At 37.9% G+C, this 19,128-nt stretch overlaps 1 protein-coding gene across 2 annotated transcripts in view; it reads left to right on the top strand.

Moving 5' to 3' along the window:
* mtcl2 (microtubule crosslinking factor 2) overlaps positions 1-16,989 on the top strand; it is a 43,878-nt gene extending 26,889 nt beyond the window's left edge. The window contains exons 5-14 of one of the 2 annotated variants that reach the window (XM_083570081.1): positions 168-1,475; positions 4,881-4,988; positions 5,744-5,881; positions 6,434-6,664; positions 7,229-7,372; positions 7,485-7,652; positions 11,437-11,697; positions 12,407-12,465; positions 12,582-14,025; positions 14,409-16,989. In XM_083570081.1, coding sequence (XP_083426207.1) covers positions 168-1,475; positions 4,881-4,988; positions 5,744-5,881; positions 6,434-6,664; positions 7,229-7,372; positions 7,485-7,652; positions 11,437-11,697; positions 12,407-12,465; positions 12,582-14,025; positions 14,409-14,561 — 4,014 coding nt within the window. In that variant the 3' untranslated portion in view covers positions 14,562-16,989. Of the gene's footprint in view, positions 1-167; positions 1,476-4,880; positions 4,989-5,743; positions 5,882-6,433; positions 6,665-7,228; positions 7,373-7,481; positions 7,653-11,436; positions 11,698-12,406; positions 12,466-12,581; positions 14,026-14,408 lie in introns of both variants that reach the window. The other variant, XM_083570080.1, reaches the window with a different exon arrangement.
* Positions 16,990-19,128: the final 2,139 nt, after the last annotated feature.

Raw genomic sequence — 19,128 nt, 5'->3', positions numbered from 1 at the left:
GGACCAATAGGCGTTTTTAACACTATAAAATGCTATATTAACATTTATTCTTAATGAATGTAAAATGTAAAGCAGAAAATAATATTTGTTTAGATTTAGCATTTACAGTTATTTGTTAATGTGATTATATATCAGATCACTGACACTGACAACATCTCTGCTATCAGACTCCCGAGGACAGTTCTGACCTCAAATGCCAGCTCCATTTTGCCAAGGAGGAGTCTGCACTTATGTGCAAGAAACTTACTAAGATGGTGAAAGACAATGATGCCATGAAAGAAGAACTGACCAAATACCATTCCCTCTATGGTGACATGGACACGTCACTCACCGTGGATGAAGTGGCCGACTCGCCCCACACGCGCGAAGCCGAGGTCCGAGTTCATCTGAAGCTTGTTGAGGAGGAAGCTAACTTGCTGAGTCGACGGATAGTGGAGCTGGAGGTGGAGAATCGCGGTCTCCGGGCTGAAATGGATGACATGAAGCTTCAAGAGACCCCTGGAGGTCTTGCAATTGCGACAGGAGTTGGGCAGCTGCTGATTTCACCTTCAGCTGAGAATGTTATGGAGCTGCAACGGCACCTGCAGTTTGTAGAAGAAGAAGCGGACCTTCTGAGGAGGTCACTGATTGAGATGGAGGAGCAGAACAAGCTTCTGATGAATGAACTTAATCGGTTCAAGTCTGAACTTCCTTCTGATTCTGATATTGAGTCCTTGTCTTCATCCACCATCCTTCCTCCATCTATCACTCCTAGTGTGGCAGCTTCTGAAGAAGGGGCTTTGAATGAAGCATCTAAAGAAGAGCTTCTGGCAGCCAGGCTTCAAATCAGTGACCTGAGCAGTAAGGTAAAGAAGCTCCAATATGAGAACCGCATTTTGCTCTCCAACTTGCAGCGATGTGACCTGGCTTCCAGACATGTGGATATTCGGCCTGCACTGGAGACTGATGCAGAGGCAGGGGACTCGGCCGAGTGCGTGCCCAGACCTGAATGTAATGATATCCCAGTGGATAGTGAAGAGAACCAGGTTCTGAAGGAAAAAGATAAGAAGGTGACAGGAAACAATCATCTCCTTTCTGATCAGTGCCTCAGCATCAAGGAACTGTTGGCCATCCGTGACCAGGCGCAACTAATTACCTCAGCAATCCAGCTCCTCATGTCTACCGATTTCAACTGTCTTCTAGCCATCTCAACAGACACAATCGTACATAAAATGACAGCTAGGGAACCTGGAGAAGCTGGGTTCCTAGAGAAGAACCAAGTTCAGAGCTCAAATCTGTCTCTAGTTAAAGCTCTTCACAGTAGGCTACAGTCTCTGCAGGCTCAGCTTCAGGCTCTCAGTCAGAGGATAGAGGGTCTGGGGGAGTCCCCTGAAGATAAGCAGGTGAAAGAGCTATCTGGTGGGGCCCTCGTTCCTCAGTCCGAAGAGTGCTGTCTTGTAGATTCTCAAGTCAGTCAAATCACAATTCAACAGAAGGTAAGAACCTTGTTTCTTCAACAATGCCATGAAAATTTAAAACACTCGTTTTCCTTTCATTTATTTTTTTAACCCCTTTTTTGTTTATTGAGAGCAAATATATATATATTTTTTGCTTTGCCTGTTAAGTTATTGCTAAGTTACTAACACTGTTTTTTAAATTTTATTTATAAAGCCTGTCAAACAGTGCAACAAATGTGCATGCTCTTATTTTAAGACATCTTGGCCTCTAATGGAGTAAATTAAGGCGAGTGTTACTGCTCATCTTGGGTCAAATATCTGTTTAAAGTGTTTAAAGGAGTTGAAGAGAAAATAGATTTATTTGTTAATAGCTATAAGACGTCTGTAAAATTTGTTAGGGGGCCTGTTCATTTGGTTTCACAGAATCATAGCAGAATTGACACAAACCATTTGCCATAGTGTATATTCTCATATTATATATATATATATATATATATATATATATATATATATATATATATATATATATATATATATATATATATATATATATATATATATAGCCTAAATTCATTATTGTGCACATGATAAACCTACACCTGTGTATCTCTATTGTGTCATACGTAGCAACATAATTTTTTAGTCATTTCATATTTTTAACTGCTTTGCTGCTAATGATTTCTTTTTTAGATCAGTGTTGGTAGAATGTTTTATTATGAAACAGGACGAATTTGTATTGCCTAAGTAGCCAAACCATTACTGGACTTAACACTGATTTAACATCAGCTGTTCAGTGAAATAGCCAGTGCTTGACTAAACAATGTAACATTCAATATTATTTCAATAATGTCCTTTTTATTTAGAAGTGACTTAATTTCAGGGGCAAAATATTCAGAACACTGAGAGAAGTATTGGTGTGGCTATTCTTTGGGCAATTTAAATAGTCTTGCCTACTTACCAAGATAAGCTAGACCAAGATTATTACTTCTCTTTTTCAGTTTTTCACTCTTAATCACTTTGTGGATTGCTGGGATTATGCAGAATTAAGATTAAAATATATTTTATAATTAAAATTAAATGTTGCCTTAATCAAGTACAATGGTACATGACCTACGAGTGCATTAATGTACGAGTTTTCCAAGGTACGAGCAGTCACTCGTCAATTTTTTTGCTTTGTTACGCGAGCAAAAAATTGAGGTACTAGCTCGAGACGCCGTTGCTAGATGGCGAAGCGAAGCCAGAAAGCGAAGATTGTGACGAAAATTAAGATAAGCAAAGAAGAAAAAGTCTTTAGAAAAGTTTAGGGATACGTAGTGTCACTGAATGAAGCCTTATTATATCTGTACATACTCTTTCTATTACATTTTTATTATTGTTATTTAGAAATGTATTTTCCTAATTGAATAACATTGAAACTTAAAAACGGGGTGGCATTTTGAGGGTTGGAACGGATTAATGCCATTTTAAGTATTTTCAATGAGGAAAATTGATTTGATTTGAGCAAATTGAGATACGAGCTCGTCCATGAAACGAGGTAGGTCAAGGTACCACTGTATATCAATTCAATCATTTATAAAAAAAATAAAAATAAATTAATTCCCTCAGTGTCATGTTGTTTTCTGTTTTCTATTATACCCTGACCAGCTGATTAGTTCATTAAAAGCCAATTAAATTTATATTTATATATATATATATATATATATATATATAGAATAATTCTAAAATGTGGGGAAAGGTTCAAAATGCAACAACATGCTAACAACACCAGTTATCTGGTTAACAAATGACTTAAAATGTAAAATATACTAAGCCACATCTATTTATTCTTGCCTTCTTTAAATCTCTTTGACCCAATTTTCTTGCCAATTGTAATAAACACCATATTAGAGTGACGTGTTGTCTAATCGATGCATGCTAGCAACCATTTTATTAACTATTATTTTTATAGATTCACTATAGGGACAAAAGTCTGTTGACACATGATGATAAGATTTGTATGTGCTTTTTTTGCACACGCCAATCCATTTTTAGTTCCTATTTGCCTTTATAATAACCTCCCCTCGTCTCGGGGAGATTAGTTCCACCAGATTTTGGAGTGTGGTAGTGGAGATTCAGCCTCAAGGGTGTTAGTAAAGTCAAGTACTGATGTAAGGTGAGGAGGCCTGGGGTGCAGTCAGCATTCCAATACGTTCTAAAGATGTTTAATGGTGTTGAGTTAAGCGCGTTATAGCAGGCAACTCAAGGTCTTCCTCTCCAACTTAAGTCAAACCATAGTTTCATGGAACATGTTCGGATCTCCAAGTAAAGGTAAAATGTAATGCTACCGCATCCTATATAATAGTGTGCGCCAATTTTGTGGTAACAGTTTGGGAAATTACCACATATGGCTGGAAAATTCAAATGTCCCAATGCTTTTGTTCATGTAGTGTATAATTTATCACAAAATAATGATACATGTATCAAAAAGCTCAACGTGGCTGGATGTTCAGTTAATAGCAAAGCTGTAAAGCTTATATATTTTTTAGTCAGAAGGATTAATACATGCTGTGTTAAGTTTAAGTTCAAATTTTATTTGTCACATACATACAGAGTACAACATTAGGTGAAATGCTTTGTACGACTGTCCAACATTTACGCATTAAAAAGGAATAATATTTAAGTATAAAAAATAAAGTAGATAGGTGTAGATTCCATTAGAGGTCCAACTTTTTAAATCCCAATCCAGACCACTCTTTCTTTTCTTTCTTTCTTTCTTTTTTTTCTTTTTCTTTCTTTCTTTCTTTCTTTCTTTCTTTCTTTCTTTCTTTCTTTCTTTCTTTCTTTCTTTCTTTCTTTCTTTCTTTCTTTCTTTCTTTCTTTCTTTCAATCTTTCCATCCTTCCTTTCTTTCCTTCCTTCCTTCCTTCCTTCCTTCCTTCCTTCCTTCCTTCCTTCCTTCCTTCCTTCCTTCCTTCCTACCTTTCACTGGCACCATGACCTGTGGTTTCTGTCTTTACCTCTTCCACTCCCTCTCTTGCTCTTCCTCTCTTTTGATATGATTTTCCCACTTTCCCTCCCACCACAGTCAACCCTCGCTCTCCTCATGGGCATTTTGGTTCTTTTTGTCACTTTCTCCTCTGCCACATTGCTCAAACTGTTGTTTCTTTACATACTTTTCTTTCTCTTGTGAGTTTCTCTTTTTTAGACTGCATGTTATTATGGAGTCGATTTTGCTTTAATTGTATCATTGCTTTTATGTCTGGTGAATCGTCACCTGCTATTCAAATTTCTCTTTGCCGTTGTCCAATTTCACATTCTGTATGTGACTATATGCCACCATGCCTCGTGTTTCCTTCATTACATGTCTTTTCTGTACCCTATTTCGGTTTTGTTGTATTGTTTGATTTTTTTTTTTATTTGTTGCTTTGGTTTTCTTCATTAACTTGCCCATGCATGCATACAACAGCCCAACATTAGGGACCAAGCAGATGTCAAAGGTCAAATTGAGAGCAGCAGCAATACAGACAGCAACAAAGACCACGTGACAGACCTTTTGGAGACCAACTGTGCACTGGTAGGTGATGAGAAACACCAAGGTTATATAGAGATCATATATATATATATATATATATATATATATATATATATATATATATATATATATATATATATATATATATGTCCATGTCCCAATATTTTGTCCAACATATACAGTATAAGCACCTGACACATGAAAACAATTAAAAGATTTTTGCTCATACATATAATTGCACAAAAATTAGGACACTTATCCAAAACAAATTTGGAATATGTGCAGAATTTATTTGTATTTTTTTTCTTGTAGATCTTATTTTTGCTAAAGTAAAATTACATTATATGAGACTATTTCACGACAGCAAGGAAAATGATTTGGGGCAACTACACCTTTTTATAAAAAAATATTATGTTGTTTGTGTATAGAAGTTGGCGATTAACACACCATAATAAATTTAAACATAGAAATGAAGGAGGGTGTACATGCTTTTTTATGACCATACCTAAAGCTGTCTTTACTTAGTCAAAACGACTTTATGGTGCACAGTGATATTTAGAAAAAAGTTCCCAAATAAAACAAAACAGTCAGTGGAAATACTTGTGTCTAAGAAAATGTGCAATTGAATATTGTAAATTAATAGAAGTTAAATATACTGTAGAATTATCACTGTGGGATTATTAAATTAAGGATTATGGATTAACTCTTAGAGCTAATTAGAGTTGTACATTTCTTCTGATTTAATTTCTGCACAGTCATGGGCTTGTGTGCTAAAGAGGCTTTGTGTCCCTGTGTAGCTTCTGGAGCAGGTTCGTGAGCTTCAGGCTCAGCTGTGTGAAGCAAGGGAAAAAGCTGAGACAACTCAGGAACAGCTGGCAGTGGAGAATCAAGCTCACTGTGATTACACAAAATCCTGCTCGCAGAAACTCTCTCAGGTAATTCTTATGCTCATGCAGCCACATAAAGCACCTTCAAATTAGGCAGCTAAAGAAAAAAGAAAAAAAAAGGAAAAAAGATGGAAATAATCACCGAAGTCATTCTTATGGTTTCTAATACAAATACCATTACAAATCATCAGCTGCTAAATAGTAAAACGATAAAAAAAAAAAATGGTTTCTATTATGAGGTGTTTGTTTATAGTGTTAAATCATTATCATCAAACCGAAGAAACCATTGTAGAAACTTGATTGGTGTCCAGTAGACACTGTATTGCAATCTACTAATTCTCAAAGGTATTTTGTTGGTCCTTAATGGTATCCAGTAAATAACATACCACCAATTCAACAAATTCCCATGAGAGACTCACAGGGACCAGCACCAACATCATCATACAGTAAACACTACATCCTATCTATAAGTCATTCTTCAGAGATGATGCACATCGATTGTGTGACTCTGCACACAGCTAATCTTCACTAGTTTTAACAGATTTTTCCACATCCTTTTTTTTCCTCCTCTTCCCATCTTCCCTGTCTGACAATTCTCAGTTGCAGGAGGAGCACAAGAAGGTGCTGGTGCGACGGGATTTCCAGCTGCAGAGCATGAGCCTGCAAACACGACTGCAGCAAAAGTTCTGGAGCCAGGAGAGGAATGTCTTGGTACAGGAGTCCCAGCAGCTTAAGCAGATTCTACTGCTGGTCAGCCTCAAGCTACGTTGGCTACTCAAGCAGTGGAGACTCGGCAAGAAGTTTAACACAGAGGGCAAGGACATGTTCCAGGTACTAATAAGCATGCTTGTGTGGGTTTTGTTTGACTTTTCTGCATTTTTCACAGCTCCAGAAAGTGTCAGTAGATGAATTGGCTAAGATAAACTTGGCCAAGGTGTGAATTAGGGTTGGAATGTTTGTGCATAGTATCCTGCAGTGGACTGGCATCACATCCAGGTTGCATTTCTGCTTCATGCCCACTGTTTTTGGGATAGGCTCCAGACCCACCACAGCCTTGACCAAGACAAAATGTCTACTGAATGTGAGCGAGTGAATTTTTTCAGAAAGTCCTTTCTAGAAACTTTGGTGCGCAAAATATGAAAAGGATACATGATGCTTCCTCATGGAAATATGTAGTCTGGCTTTCAAATTAAGATTCACTTCCCAAACTTAACGCATTCCTACATAACATTTGCTAAATTAAATACCCACACATCCATACAAGCTCTTTTACAAGATATATATTTTTTATTTTATTTTATTACATTTTTTAGCATAATGTTGGAAAACATGTACTCAGACTGATAATACAGCCAGGATTAGTTCATGCAAAATAAAGGTATGCTGCATCTTCAGATTAACAACATTAAGGAGCTTCACTTTCCTCTGGAGGATGATGGCCTTGCCCCTCACCATGGAGACAATAAGATGGCAGCCACTAAGGAACAACCACCAAGTCCAACAAACAAAGATCACAACCTTTCTGAGAATAACCTTCAGGTGAGTTCATCAGGTCTGAGCAAAAAATGCACACACAATATTAACCATGAATGCAAATAAAATTTTATTTGAAACATCTCTCATATGCCTTTCTATTCCACCTTACCAGCAGACAAGTGGTTTGAATGCGACTTTATCAGACCTGAAAGTGGCTTTGCAAGATTTGAGCACTGAGCTGCGAGAGGAGCGTCAGAGCTCCCAAGAGCTAACACAGCAATTTGCTCGAGCTAAAGCCTCCTGGGAGGTGGAGCGTACTGAGCTCAAAAGCCTCATCACCCAGGTACTGGTTTAATTACTGTTTCATTCACTGAAGCAGAGCTGTGATATAGTTACTTGTGTGCAACAATCATATGCATATAATAATACAGCAAACCACATCTCACTGCACTTAGCCAACTTGCTAATAAACGTGTCTGATAGCATGCATGATATAGCAGATCTTTGGTTTTAATTGCATTCCTTGTACAAAACTCTCACTTGTAGATGAGCCATGGATAGAAATACACCAGACACTTTCAAAACAGACACTGAACTCCAAGCTTTGAATCCACACCCAACTATTAAACAAATGCTGTCTGAACCACAGCTGAACAAAATGCCACATTCCTGTTTATAACACCATTACCATGAAAGATCTATTTAATAATCAGTCACATGTACTTAAAGTCATGTCAGTGTTCATATTTATTTATCGGTTAGTTGAAAAATCTAATTCTTTACACTTGCTGTGTAAAATAATTGCAGCGTCAGCATTAGAAGCGCATGTTTTGTATATTAAATGTTTCAAATATAAAGAAGGGAAAAATGCTTCTTTAGGTCTATAGAGAGAATCAGTAAAGACATATTTAATGGCTGAGTAGAGAGAAAAACCAATGTCAATGTTGTTTTATTTTGATTCACTGGAAATGTCCTGCATAATGGGCTTCCCGATTCAGCTGAAATAACTGCTATGTCTAAATATGCTCTTTTTCTGAGACATGATTTCTTCCAAATGAATTAAATTTCTGATTTGAAATACCTAATTGTTTTTAGTCCTGTATGGTTTTGTTAGAATCAACTTTACTTAATTGTAACCAACATACCGTATTTTCCGGACTATAAGCCGCTACTTTTTTCCCACGCTTTGAGCCCCGCGGCTTAAACAATGAAGCGAGTAATATATGGATTTTTCCTGTGTTTTTCCCGGTTTCACAAACTTCAAGCCAAAAAACTGAAATTGCTGAACGGGTTCAGGTGAACCAATAAAACTCTTTATATTAAATCTGATGCGCTCCCACTGAATCGGGCCGCACCACATCATAAATACAGATGAGGTTCCTCTGACATTTCACCTGCCGCTCACTCGGACTGTCTACAGGAAATGCGAATCATTCGTCATGCTGAAAACAACCGGGCATGAAAAAACACACTTCACCTGTGTTCTGAGCTGCACGGCATCGGGAGAAAAGCTTCACCGATGGTGATTTTTAAACGCACGACGATGCCAAAAGAAAAACTCTCAAGAGAAATAGTTGTGAAAGGAAGGAGGAAGACAGTGAACAATGACTTTCTTGGTAGGCTACTGTTTAGATACAAGCCGTGTAACAGACACTGTCTTTCATTAAAGCCTGTGTAAAGTTCATTAGTTTCAATGTAGACACCTGCGGCTTATAGACTTAAGTGCAGCTTATTTATGTTCAAAATAAAAATCTTTGTCAAATTCAGTGAGTGCGGCTTATATATGGGTGCGATTTAAAGTCCGGAAATTACGGTATATAGTAATCACTTCAGTGTAAACCAATTTGAACTCGCATGCATACAGTCAGTTCCTTTAAAAATCGTTTCAAATTACTGATCTGAACTAAGAGCTTTGGTATTAAATTGTCACATTTTAGCAACATTTGTAGATACATTCTTCTGGCTGTTATCATGTCTATGGGTCCTCGTCTGATCCTGCTGGTTCAAATGCATGGCTGACTGAACAAATGAAACCAAAAGAAAGTTTTTTTAATATCGATCATAATAGAAGGTTGCAAATGTTGTTTTTGTTATACAAATAGATTCAAGGTCAAATTATGGAATGCATTATTGGCTTCAATGTCATTTTCTGACACACACATCCCCCTTTGATACTTTGCTACTCTTGGCCATATTTAAAATAGGTCTGGCCGCACTACTGGCTGTTGTTTTTATATTATGAATGTTTACACTTTCTTTAGGCCCTGAAATGAGCTTTGCCACTGCTAGAAGAGAACTGCTCATCTGAGCTGTTTTTATAGTTATGTGCAAAAAGAATTATCTTCATAAACAATGACAGAATTTGGACACCAATGCAGTTTTTTTTCCCAACAGAGCTTGTAACAGATAGGGTTTATTTTGTAGTTACAATATAGCCTTCACGTTTTTTAATTCTTTTTATACGTTTATGTTTGTGAGCTGGAGTCCTAGAATACCTCAGGACTTTAGAGCCTCTTAGGGGATAGGAAAGAAATGTTCTAATTGCAATCGCAAAAGCGGTTTTACAATTACAACTTTGGTCAACCTGTAAAGTGTTAAGATCCCTCAATGTTTATTATAAAAAAAAACGCGAAGCAAATACAAACCCCTTTTCTATGCCACTACACGCCTGCTTTATCTAGCCGCTATTTTACACTTACATTTAGCCATTAAGGATACTGAGTACTGCTGTATAATTGTTTGTAACGGGAAATGCTATAGTCTTGATTACACTGAGGCTACATTCACTATAGCTTTGTATTTATTGATTGTACTGTGCATTGAGATGTTAGTGTAATCCATAGAGGATTAAGAAATGCTGGCACAGGACTTTTATGTTTATATTGTATATTATTGAAGAATTTGTCAAATGCAATCTGCTTAATGACTTAATTATCAAGCCGAATGAGACTAGTGGGAGAAACAGATTGTTTGTGTGTCAGACAGAGAGTTTGGAGGGAGGACAGAAAGTGGTGATGGAGAGGAACAATAGAAAATGCTGCAGAGTAGAGCAGGGGAAAAAAATAACTCACTGAAGAAGAGAACAACAGGAGGTGCGGCCAGATAATTGCTAATTTGTTGTTATTTATGTGCGTTTTTAACCTTAGTTACTATTATTGTATTGTATTATTGTGGTAAAATCATGAGTGAATGTGTGCAGTGAGTCGGGTTCAGCAAATATCCGGTATGTTTTATACTCGGAAATATGATTAAAGAAAACAAATTTTTAAAGATTAAAAAAAAGATTTAAGGTTCAATCCCAATGGAAATGCAGAAAAAGTTATATGATAACTCTCTGGAGGGAGTGTTGACTCTGTTTGGTCTTCCCCCCTTCCTGTCACTTATTCTTATCCTCCACAAAGCTGCTGTTCTGTGTTTTCTTCACAAAAAAGCAACTGGACAGTACTGGAGTAAAGACAGGTTAGCTTTAAGACAAGTTCCAGACAGAATATATGGCCTCTCAGACTCTAATAATAATGCTGTATGGCACAACTTTTAGCCAGGCCCATTTTATTCTTGCAAATGCAATGCACCTAAGCAGCATAGGCTCTGATGCTCCACCCTGCACCTGTCTCTTTTGCATAGGTCTGAGTAGGTCACAGGTTTTTAAAGAAAGGGCGTGGGTTTGGAATAAATGAATTTCACCTCAAGAGTAAACCACAAACACTGTTAACAAGCTTTGCTTGCCTCTGTGGAATATAGCAAACTCTCCTGACTCTAATCACGTAATCATTTCATGGTTGTTGTGGTGTGTGACTAATAATCTTCCCTGAAGGCCTTGGTTTTAATAACATAACTTACTTGGTCAGATAAAAATTTAAAGTAGCAGCTATTGCTTTGATCCTCAGCTTGATAGAGTATAAAGCAGAAACCACTAAAAGGGATTTGAGATTAAAGACTAGGCTTCCTGAATATCTGCATTTAATAAAGTTTCATGTGATATTGCTATGTGTTGTGGTTTATTGTCTATTCAGCTGATGGTTCTACTGTCAACAAATGACTAGCACTTTTCCACTATCATGCTAATACTATGGTTCCTCTTCCCCTATTAGCACATAAAGTATTTCTCTCTTTCTACTTTTATCCAGATGGAGGGCAAAGCAGGGAAGATGTCTGCAGCTGGTACTGACACGGATCCTCCTGATCTGAAGGGGGCTCTGAAGAGGGAGCGTGAGGAGCACCAGCACTTGCTTGCAGACTCCTATGCTGCAGTTATGGATTTGACCAAGCAGCTGCAGATAAGTGAGAGAAACTGGAGCCGGGAGAAGCTGGAGCTTCTTGAACATTTCAATCAGGAGAAGAACCAGTGGGAGCAGAGGTTCCATGATGCCCAGAGCAAAGGCACACAGGTCAGAGGTCACACTAATGCCATTGGTCATTACATTTAATCTATAAGGCTTTGTTAGGAATATGATTACAAAATGAATTTTGATCTTAACATGTATTATTTTATTTTATTTCTCTTCTTCATTCAATTTGCCAGTCAGTTTAAAAAGTTGTAAATGCACTTTTTCCCTGTGCTGAATATACCATTCTCAGAAATTTGAGATATTACATTACTGTGGAACACATTTAAAGATTACTCATAAATTTAGGTGTTTTTTGCAAAATTTCTTAGTGACTGTGAAGGGCAGGGTGAGGTTTTCATGTGGCAACTTGCTGCCAGTTGTAATAGTATAAAATAGAAATGTAATAGAATAAATTGTAATAGAAATTCTTTTAGTTGTGCTCTGACCAGAATTGCTTATGAGAGAGCAAATAGCTACATTTTACTCTTGTTTCATTCAAATTTTATTTAATGTTTGTAAAGATAGCTTTCTTTAATCCTCTGATACAAACTATTTTGAGATTAACCCTGACTCACTCATCTCTTTAGCAAATGTGCTATTTTGTGCTACCTTGTGATTCACCTGTGGAAATATATTTATCTAGCATTCTCAAAAGTAGAACGAAAGAGTGCCTCATTAGGAAGAAAAAGAAACTGATATACAGTACATATGGTTTACAAATGCCGTAAATAATAATGCAAAATTTCAAACAATTTATGTTCCTTTTTAGTCTCTCAATGTTAAAGGAATATCCATAGAATCAACTACAAATGATTCAACATCGCAAAGGTAAAGTTGTGTCATTTTTTCCTGTGTAATATATTAACTTATGACTAATTCTTCAATAGATTTTCCAGATTTTCATCTGTTTTTTCTGTATTTTTAAACCTACTTTTTCTCTTCAGAACCCAACCAATTTCCTTTCTGTCAGACCTTGAGAGTTTGCTGGATGTTGCTTCGTTCCTTCCAGATCATGAGATTAATGGAATTGCTGAGGTAAAGGTGGGGAAGCACCAGTTTAATGACCTTGTAGCCCGCTCAGATCTAAGTGACCTCAACCAGAAGAACTGGAAGTATCTGAGTAGTGAGTCAGCTTCTTTGGAGAAGGCTGAACCTTTTAAAACCTGGGACTGCCCCAGCACAAGCTTACCAAAGCTACAACTGAGTGTGGAACATGTTCAGAGGAGTTACACTGCCCCAGACAAAACAGGTATTCGAATATACTACAGTCCTCCAGCTGTCAGGAGGATGGAAAGGAAGTTCAAAGATCTGAGCTCAAATGATACTCATATAGGACTCAAACTGTTTGGCGCAACAAACTCAGACCAAGCAGTACTGCCTTCAGCAACACAGTCTTCTTCACACTTGTCATCCTCATATGAGCAATGGCTAAGCTCACTATCCCAGCAGCATAGGGACCTACTGGAGAGCAGGTCGGACAGCTCTGGGGCCCTCCACACCCTTGAGATTTCCGCAAATCTGAGTGACGACATGAAGGAGATGACTAATTGTGTGCGGCAGGCCATTCGTTCTAGCTCTCTTGAGAGGACATGCAGCAAAGATGCTGGAAGCCAGACTGTAGGTTTCACCAGCACAGGAACACAAACAGCTAAGTTTGTCAGTGTGGGCCTGCAGACAGAGGGTCCAGGTTCCTCAACCGCCCGAGGAGCAGGGTTTCATGGAAAGGTGTGGTCTCCACGGCCATCCACCTCGCTGACATCAGCACGATCACGCCAGATCTCCTCGTCACTGGAGAAGGTGCACGGCCGCATTGACCGACCCTGCTGCTCACCGAAATATGGCTCACCCAAACTCACAAGAAGGGTTTCTGCTTCATCGTCATCATCCAAGCTTGAGACAGCTTCCATCTCTTCAAGAGATAGAAGCATGTGGAATTTGCCAAACCGTAGCATTGCCCAGAGTGGATCTGCTTGGGCTCGGTCCACCACAACCCGTGACAGTCCCGTACTCAGTGGCCTTAATGATGGTTTGTCCAGCCTATTTAGTGTTGTGGAGCACACCTCCAGCATAGAGTCACTCTGGAGGGGTGACACATGCCCTGGAAGGCAAGCTGCAGGCAAACCATCCTGCCCCAGTATCAGCATTAGCATCAATGAGCCTGAAACTCAGAAGTACGGCATTGAGTTCTTTCAAAACATTTGCGGACGGACATTGCCAGGAGAGAAGACTGGAACTATAGATGAACCCAAGCCTGAGTGTCTCACTGGGGCTATGGTGGGAACAGACAGTGTCACCAAGATTGTCAATAAGCGGTTCATGAGACAGACCCTGCGGGATGAAGCGGTAGTCAATGGGAAGGAGTCGAATGCAAGTGTCAGTGGCCCAGAGGTGAGGGTTGAAAAAATGACCAGGATTTCAATAAGATGTCAAGAATAATCTGAATTCTACTGTGAAATTATGACCATAAAGAAGCCATAATTTTATTTAAGATACTAATCCACTCGATTGACAAGAGCATACAATACATACGTAAAATACAATGTTGTGGCTGCTTCTGTGTTTCATATTATGTACTTTAAAACCTTGAAGGGAATTCCATTAAATGTTATTGGAAATGTAATAAACGAAAGTGGATGTATAGAGTAGAAAAGTTTACTGTGTATTTAAATACCTACTCTGAATTTGTATTTAAGTTTATTCTGGAAGCCAGTGAGTGTAATTCATTGCTCAGTTGTAAGTTTAACATATTAACGTAAGTTATTTCTTCCTAGGATTCATCTTGCGACTGCAAATCACAGTCCCTCGCCTCTTGTTCTGTTCGCTCCTCTCGCTCCACTGTTCGCCACAGCCACAGCCAGTGCAAGCACCGTGTACAGGAGACTGGCGTGGGAAATGAAGAGAGATCCGATGTCTGCAACGAGTAACAAACAAGAAGGCATGTTTTTTTTTCCTGCTTTAAGAGAAACACACAGATATTGCCTCACACATATTACCACATAAATGCACTGCCATGTATAAACTTGCACATAAATAGACACAAAAAGCCGCAGTAGAATACATGTCTGGACTTTTCCAAGAAACGGTGATTAGTACAAGGACTAACGCCAAGGAATATCAGTCAGCCAGCCAGACCTCCTTTTAAGGTCACTTCTCTGTATCCAACCAGCAGGACAGCTCAACTCTGCCATCTTATTGAACTAGTTTTAGGACGAACATAAGGGATCAAACTTTATGTAATAATAAGGGTTGAGTAGAAACACATGGAATTAAGTTTCAAACCTGACAGTGATGTCTTTTGTATTTGACAGCTCATATGCCAGTTGGATTGACAAATTGACTTTCTAAAGATTTTGGCATAAAAATGGCTCCATGCTTTAAATCTCAAAGTTCATCAATCTCATGCATCCATTTTTTTTTTTTTTTTTGTATTGTATTTTATTATTATTGCTGTATCACTGTTCATTTTAGTGTATTATGTGGGACCATTACAAAAGACACTTCTTATCCAGGATTTTCTAAGCTTACATTTATAGAAACAGAGGTAATTAAAAGCTGATTTTGTGCATGTATCAAATTGAGATTACCTGTGAATAGTCAAATATCACTGTTCTACCCATCATCCCATTGTTCTTACTGCCAGATTTACAAGGCAGATGTACAAGATTGTGTACTGGACATAATTTTTTTTTCCCACCTGTATTTATAACTGTCTAAGATTAGAATGGTGCTATACAAATGAAAATCTTTTATCATATTTTATGTGATTTGACGAGTGGTGACATTTCAGGCTTTAGCTGAATGTGTGACTGCTAATGCTAGAATATATAAGATTTAATGTATTTGACTGGTAGATGCAGTCTGCATTAAACACTGTATAGGGTTAAGAGGGATAACTTGGAAAACATACAGACTTTAATCTGCTATAATAGCCCTTTCTGTACACCCACACACTTTTGCTCTATCCCACCACTTTTTCCACATGTATAGTCATATATATATATATATATATACACACACACACACACACACACACACACACACACACACACACACACACACAGACTCTAAATAGCAAACTGTAATGGTCAGGCTCCTTTTGCATGTGTCAGCCACTTTCTGCCTCAGCTCTTTAATAACCAGGGCATTACTGGCAAACCACATTTCTTCATTGCCACTGACTATGGTACTGTCTACAGTGTCTGCTATAAAATGTCATTACCGGTCTGTCAAGACCTTAATACACCTCTTGCATTATACCTCTTCCTGCTACCTCCTTTCTGCATTTTTAGTCTTACTACTCCAAATTTATTCCACTTTTCGTTTTGAAGGTCTCAAGTGTGCCTTTCTATTCTTTCACAGAAAAAAACATTCTACATGTTTCTACAATATTACTCAGTGAGGAGCTGCAGGCAGTGAGAGCACTGGTCAAATTTGCAGTAAACACTCATATTTCATCCTCACCCTAAAGCCCAGTATATGCTCCGAAATCTAAAGTTGTAGCAGCCATGAGTCACTGAACAATTTCCCCAACTCCTCTCTCCCTCTGCCACAAGACACTACAGCTTCATATTTATCTAAGGCCGGCATTTTGCTGGAGAGGAAAATATTATACCTGACGTAGTATTCCTTTGTGTATTGTGTATGTTGAGCTTGGTCTAAATGATCCCTATAATTGCACCTATACTCATAGGGGGAGGATTAAAACTCAACTTCATTGGCTACCATACAGACCCATTCTCAAATCTGATCTCCAGCCAGATGCTTTACAGCCTTATCTACAAGGCCAGTTTAAAGCAATCCAATGAAACAACTTCCACTAGTGTAATTCAAGAACATTACTTCCAAACAATTACTACGCTACAATTATTAATTGTCAATACTTCAAATAAATACAAGCCCTTAAACAAGCCCTTCATCTTCCTTTAGCATTCCACATCCACATCCTATAACATCTAGCAATACTTTAAATGACATAGTAGCTTAATACTATTTGCTAAATTATTGAGAATGCTTGTATATTTTGTTTTTTTCTTGTTTTTTTAAACATTTATTAAATAAAATTAGTAAGACACTCTTTAATAATCGTAAAAATACTGTACATATACAATTTATACTCTTTCTATCTTAGACTAGAAAAACTCTTGAATGTGTCTGCTACAGTGGTTTGACCGTCAGAGCTCGTCTTCTCTCTTTCAACAAATGTAAATAGTGCCATTCTGGGTAAAGAGAATATGCCTCAATAATACTGGCTTTTTTTTTTTCTTTTTTTTTTTTTGAAGGATTGGCTTGGTTGTTGCCTCAAATAAACCTTTCCTGTTTGTTAAAATTCACAAATAAATGTTTGCTGAAACATGTTTGTCTCTGTTTGGAAGTTTGTTTTTTAATAAACAGAAGAAAAAAGAGGAAAGTTTAATAAAGATTTTTCTTTTTTATTAAACTATTATTTACATTCAGGCAACTTTATGCTATTGACCATGCTAAATCCTTTGTACAAAATGTTTGATTTTTTTCACTTCCATTAAAGCATGTGTTCAGAAAACACGCCAATGTATTTGTAGCTAACATGAATCATGAGGTTTTACGCAAGCTTGTGGTGTCCATGTCATCTCCAGTGCACAGTGTCACTAAAGCAGAAGTGGGGTATACCAAATACAAAGAAATTAAAGAGTAGTTGTATTTTTTTTTTTTTATTATTGCTGGTAGTAAAAGTTGCAATGAAAAATGCCTTTATTTAGAAAGGAATCCAATAGACAATTAGTGTTGGTCTCAGACTATTATACCCTGCTGTTTGTTTCATTTTCCTCTCAAGATCTTTTTTTTCCCCCAGCATATTTACATACTGCCATTCATTTAGCACCCTTATTTCTTTGTCTCCCTTCCAGACCCAGCTGTTCTACTGGCCGATTTGAGCAGCTGCAGGCAGACATGATGAAATAGCATGCAACACATGCTGAGAGAGAATGAGGGTGAAGTAACTAGGGAAAAGAGGAAGGCTAGATTCATGAACATAAGCAGACTAGAGCAGAAAGAAGAATGTCTAGAGCTAGTGTCTGGCTGAGGTGCAAGAGGACACAGTGTCCAATTTGCTCTCTAAATATGATCTCAGGCTGCATTTCTTTACGTCAATGACACTATCATTCATCGGCCTGCATAATAATTAAACCAATGTGTATACGTTTTTAAAGCATTGTAAAACAATGGCAATAATGTGTGTGTGTGTGTGTGTGTGTGTGTGTGTGTGTGTGTGTGTGTGTGTGTGTACGTACATGTGGGATCATTAGGAGGGAGGAGGAGCCCATACTGGTGCTGAGTTCACTTCCTGGGAACATCTGTGATTCTTCCATGAAACATTTTCCCCTCTGACTCGTTTTTCTCTTTTTTTTCCTTTTTTTCAAACATACACAAGTTTATATTTAAATCTCTGCATGAGATTCACAGGATGTGACCTAACACTGATTACATTCAAAATGAACCCCATCATTGCTAGAAAATGAGACCGGAAAAGGGTGGTTTTCTGCTCTGTAGCAGAATGCAGGAGGAGGAGAGAAAAAGATAAAGTGGAAAAAGAAACTAGATACATGAGCATGCAATGTGTGTGTGTGTGTGTGTGTGTGTGTGTGTGTGTGTGTGTGTGTGTGTGTGTGTGTGTGTGTGTGTGTGTGTTTAAGTGAGTGAGAGAGAGAGAGAGAGAGAGAGAGAGAGAGAGAGAGAGAGAAATAGAGCCTGTATGAAATATCATCAGATGTACTGTGTGCTTCAAAGTTATCTTAATATGTCTAACAAAATATACATGTGCTACACACTGCATGCACTGTTAAGAAAAAAAAATCCCTTTTTATTAAATCATACTTGCTGAGTCATTAAGATTGCCATTTTTTTCCCTGATACGTTTTCCTGAGAAACATGTCTGCAGGAAACCCTGATCTGGTTTCAGTAGTTTAGTGCAGATATGTAAAGAGGGGCCCTGTCTATCAAACGCAATCACAAGGGAAGTGCCACTGACATTTACTCTGTTACAGATGCAAAGGATCATCATAGACGATAAACGATAGACAATTTGTACGTGTGTGTGTGTGTGTGGGGGGGGGGGTGATTTTGTAATTCTGAATGCCGCTTGTTGTTTTATAACCGATTCAAAAAGCACTGCACTGCCAAGAGCCGTAAAGGATAATGAGAGAATGATAAGAGAGCTGTGTGTACTAATTATGTTACAGCCAGCGCATTGGAACACTCAGGAGAGACAGTGTAAGGAAAGCATTTGCACCAATGCTCCATTGAATACAAATTCAAAAGTTCCCAACATACAAATTAGGCAAATGTAAGACAGACAAAATTGTGAATTATTAAAAAAACTATTCCGAAAGGTATCAAAGGTCAAATATACACTAAAGGAAGAAACATTCAAATAAATAGGACGAGAAAAGGGAAAACATGAAAGTCATGCAAAAGACAACAAATAGGTGACAGTAACAGTGTGATATTCTGGACATG

The sequence above is a fragment of the Silurus aristotelis genome (assembly GCF_946808225.1).
Source record: "Silurus aristotelis genome assembly, chromosome: 19".
In the NCBI taxonomy this organism is placed as follows: Eukaryota; Metazoa; Chordata; class Actinopteri; order Siluriformes; family Siluridae; genus Silurus; species Silurus aristotelis.
The sequence above is the reverse complement of the archived record's forward strand: the minus strand, read 5'-3'. Positions and strand labels throughout refer to the sequence as shown.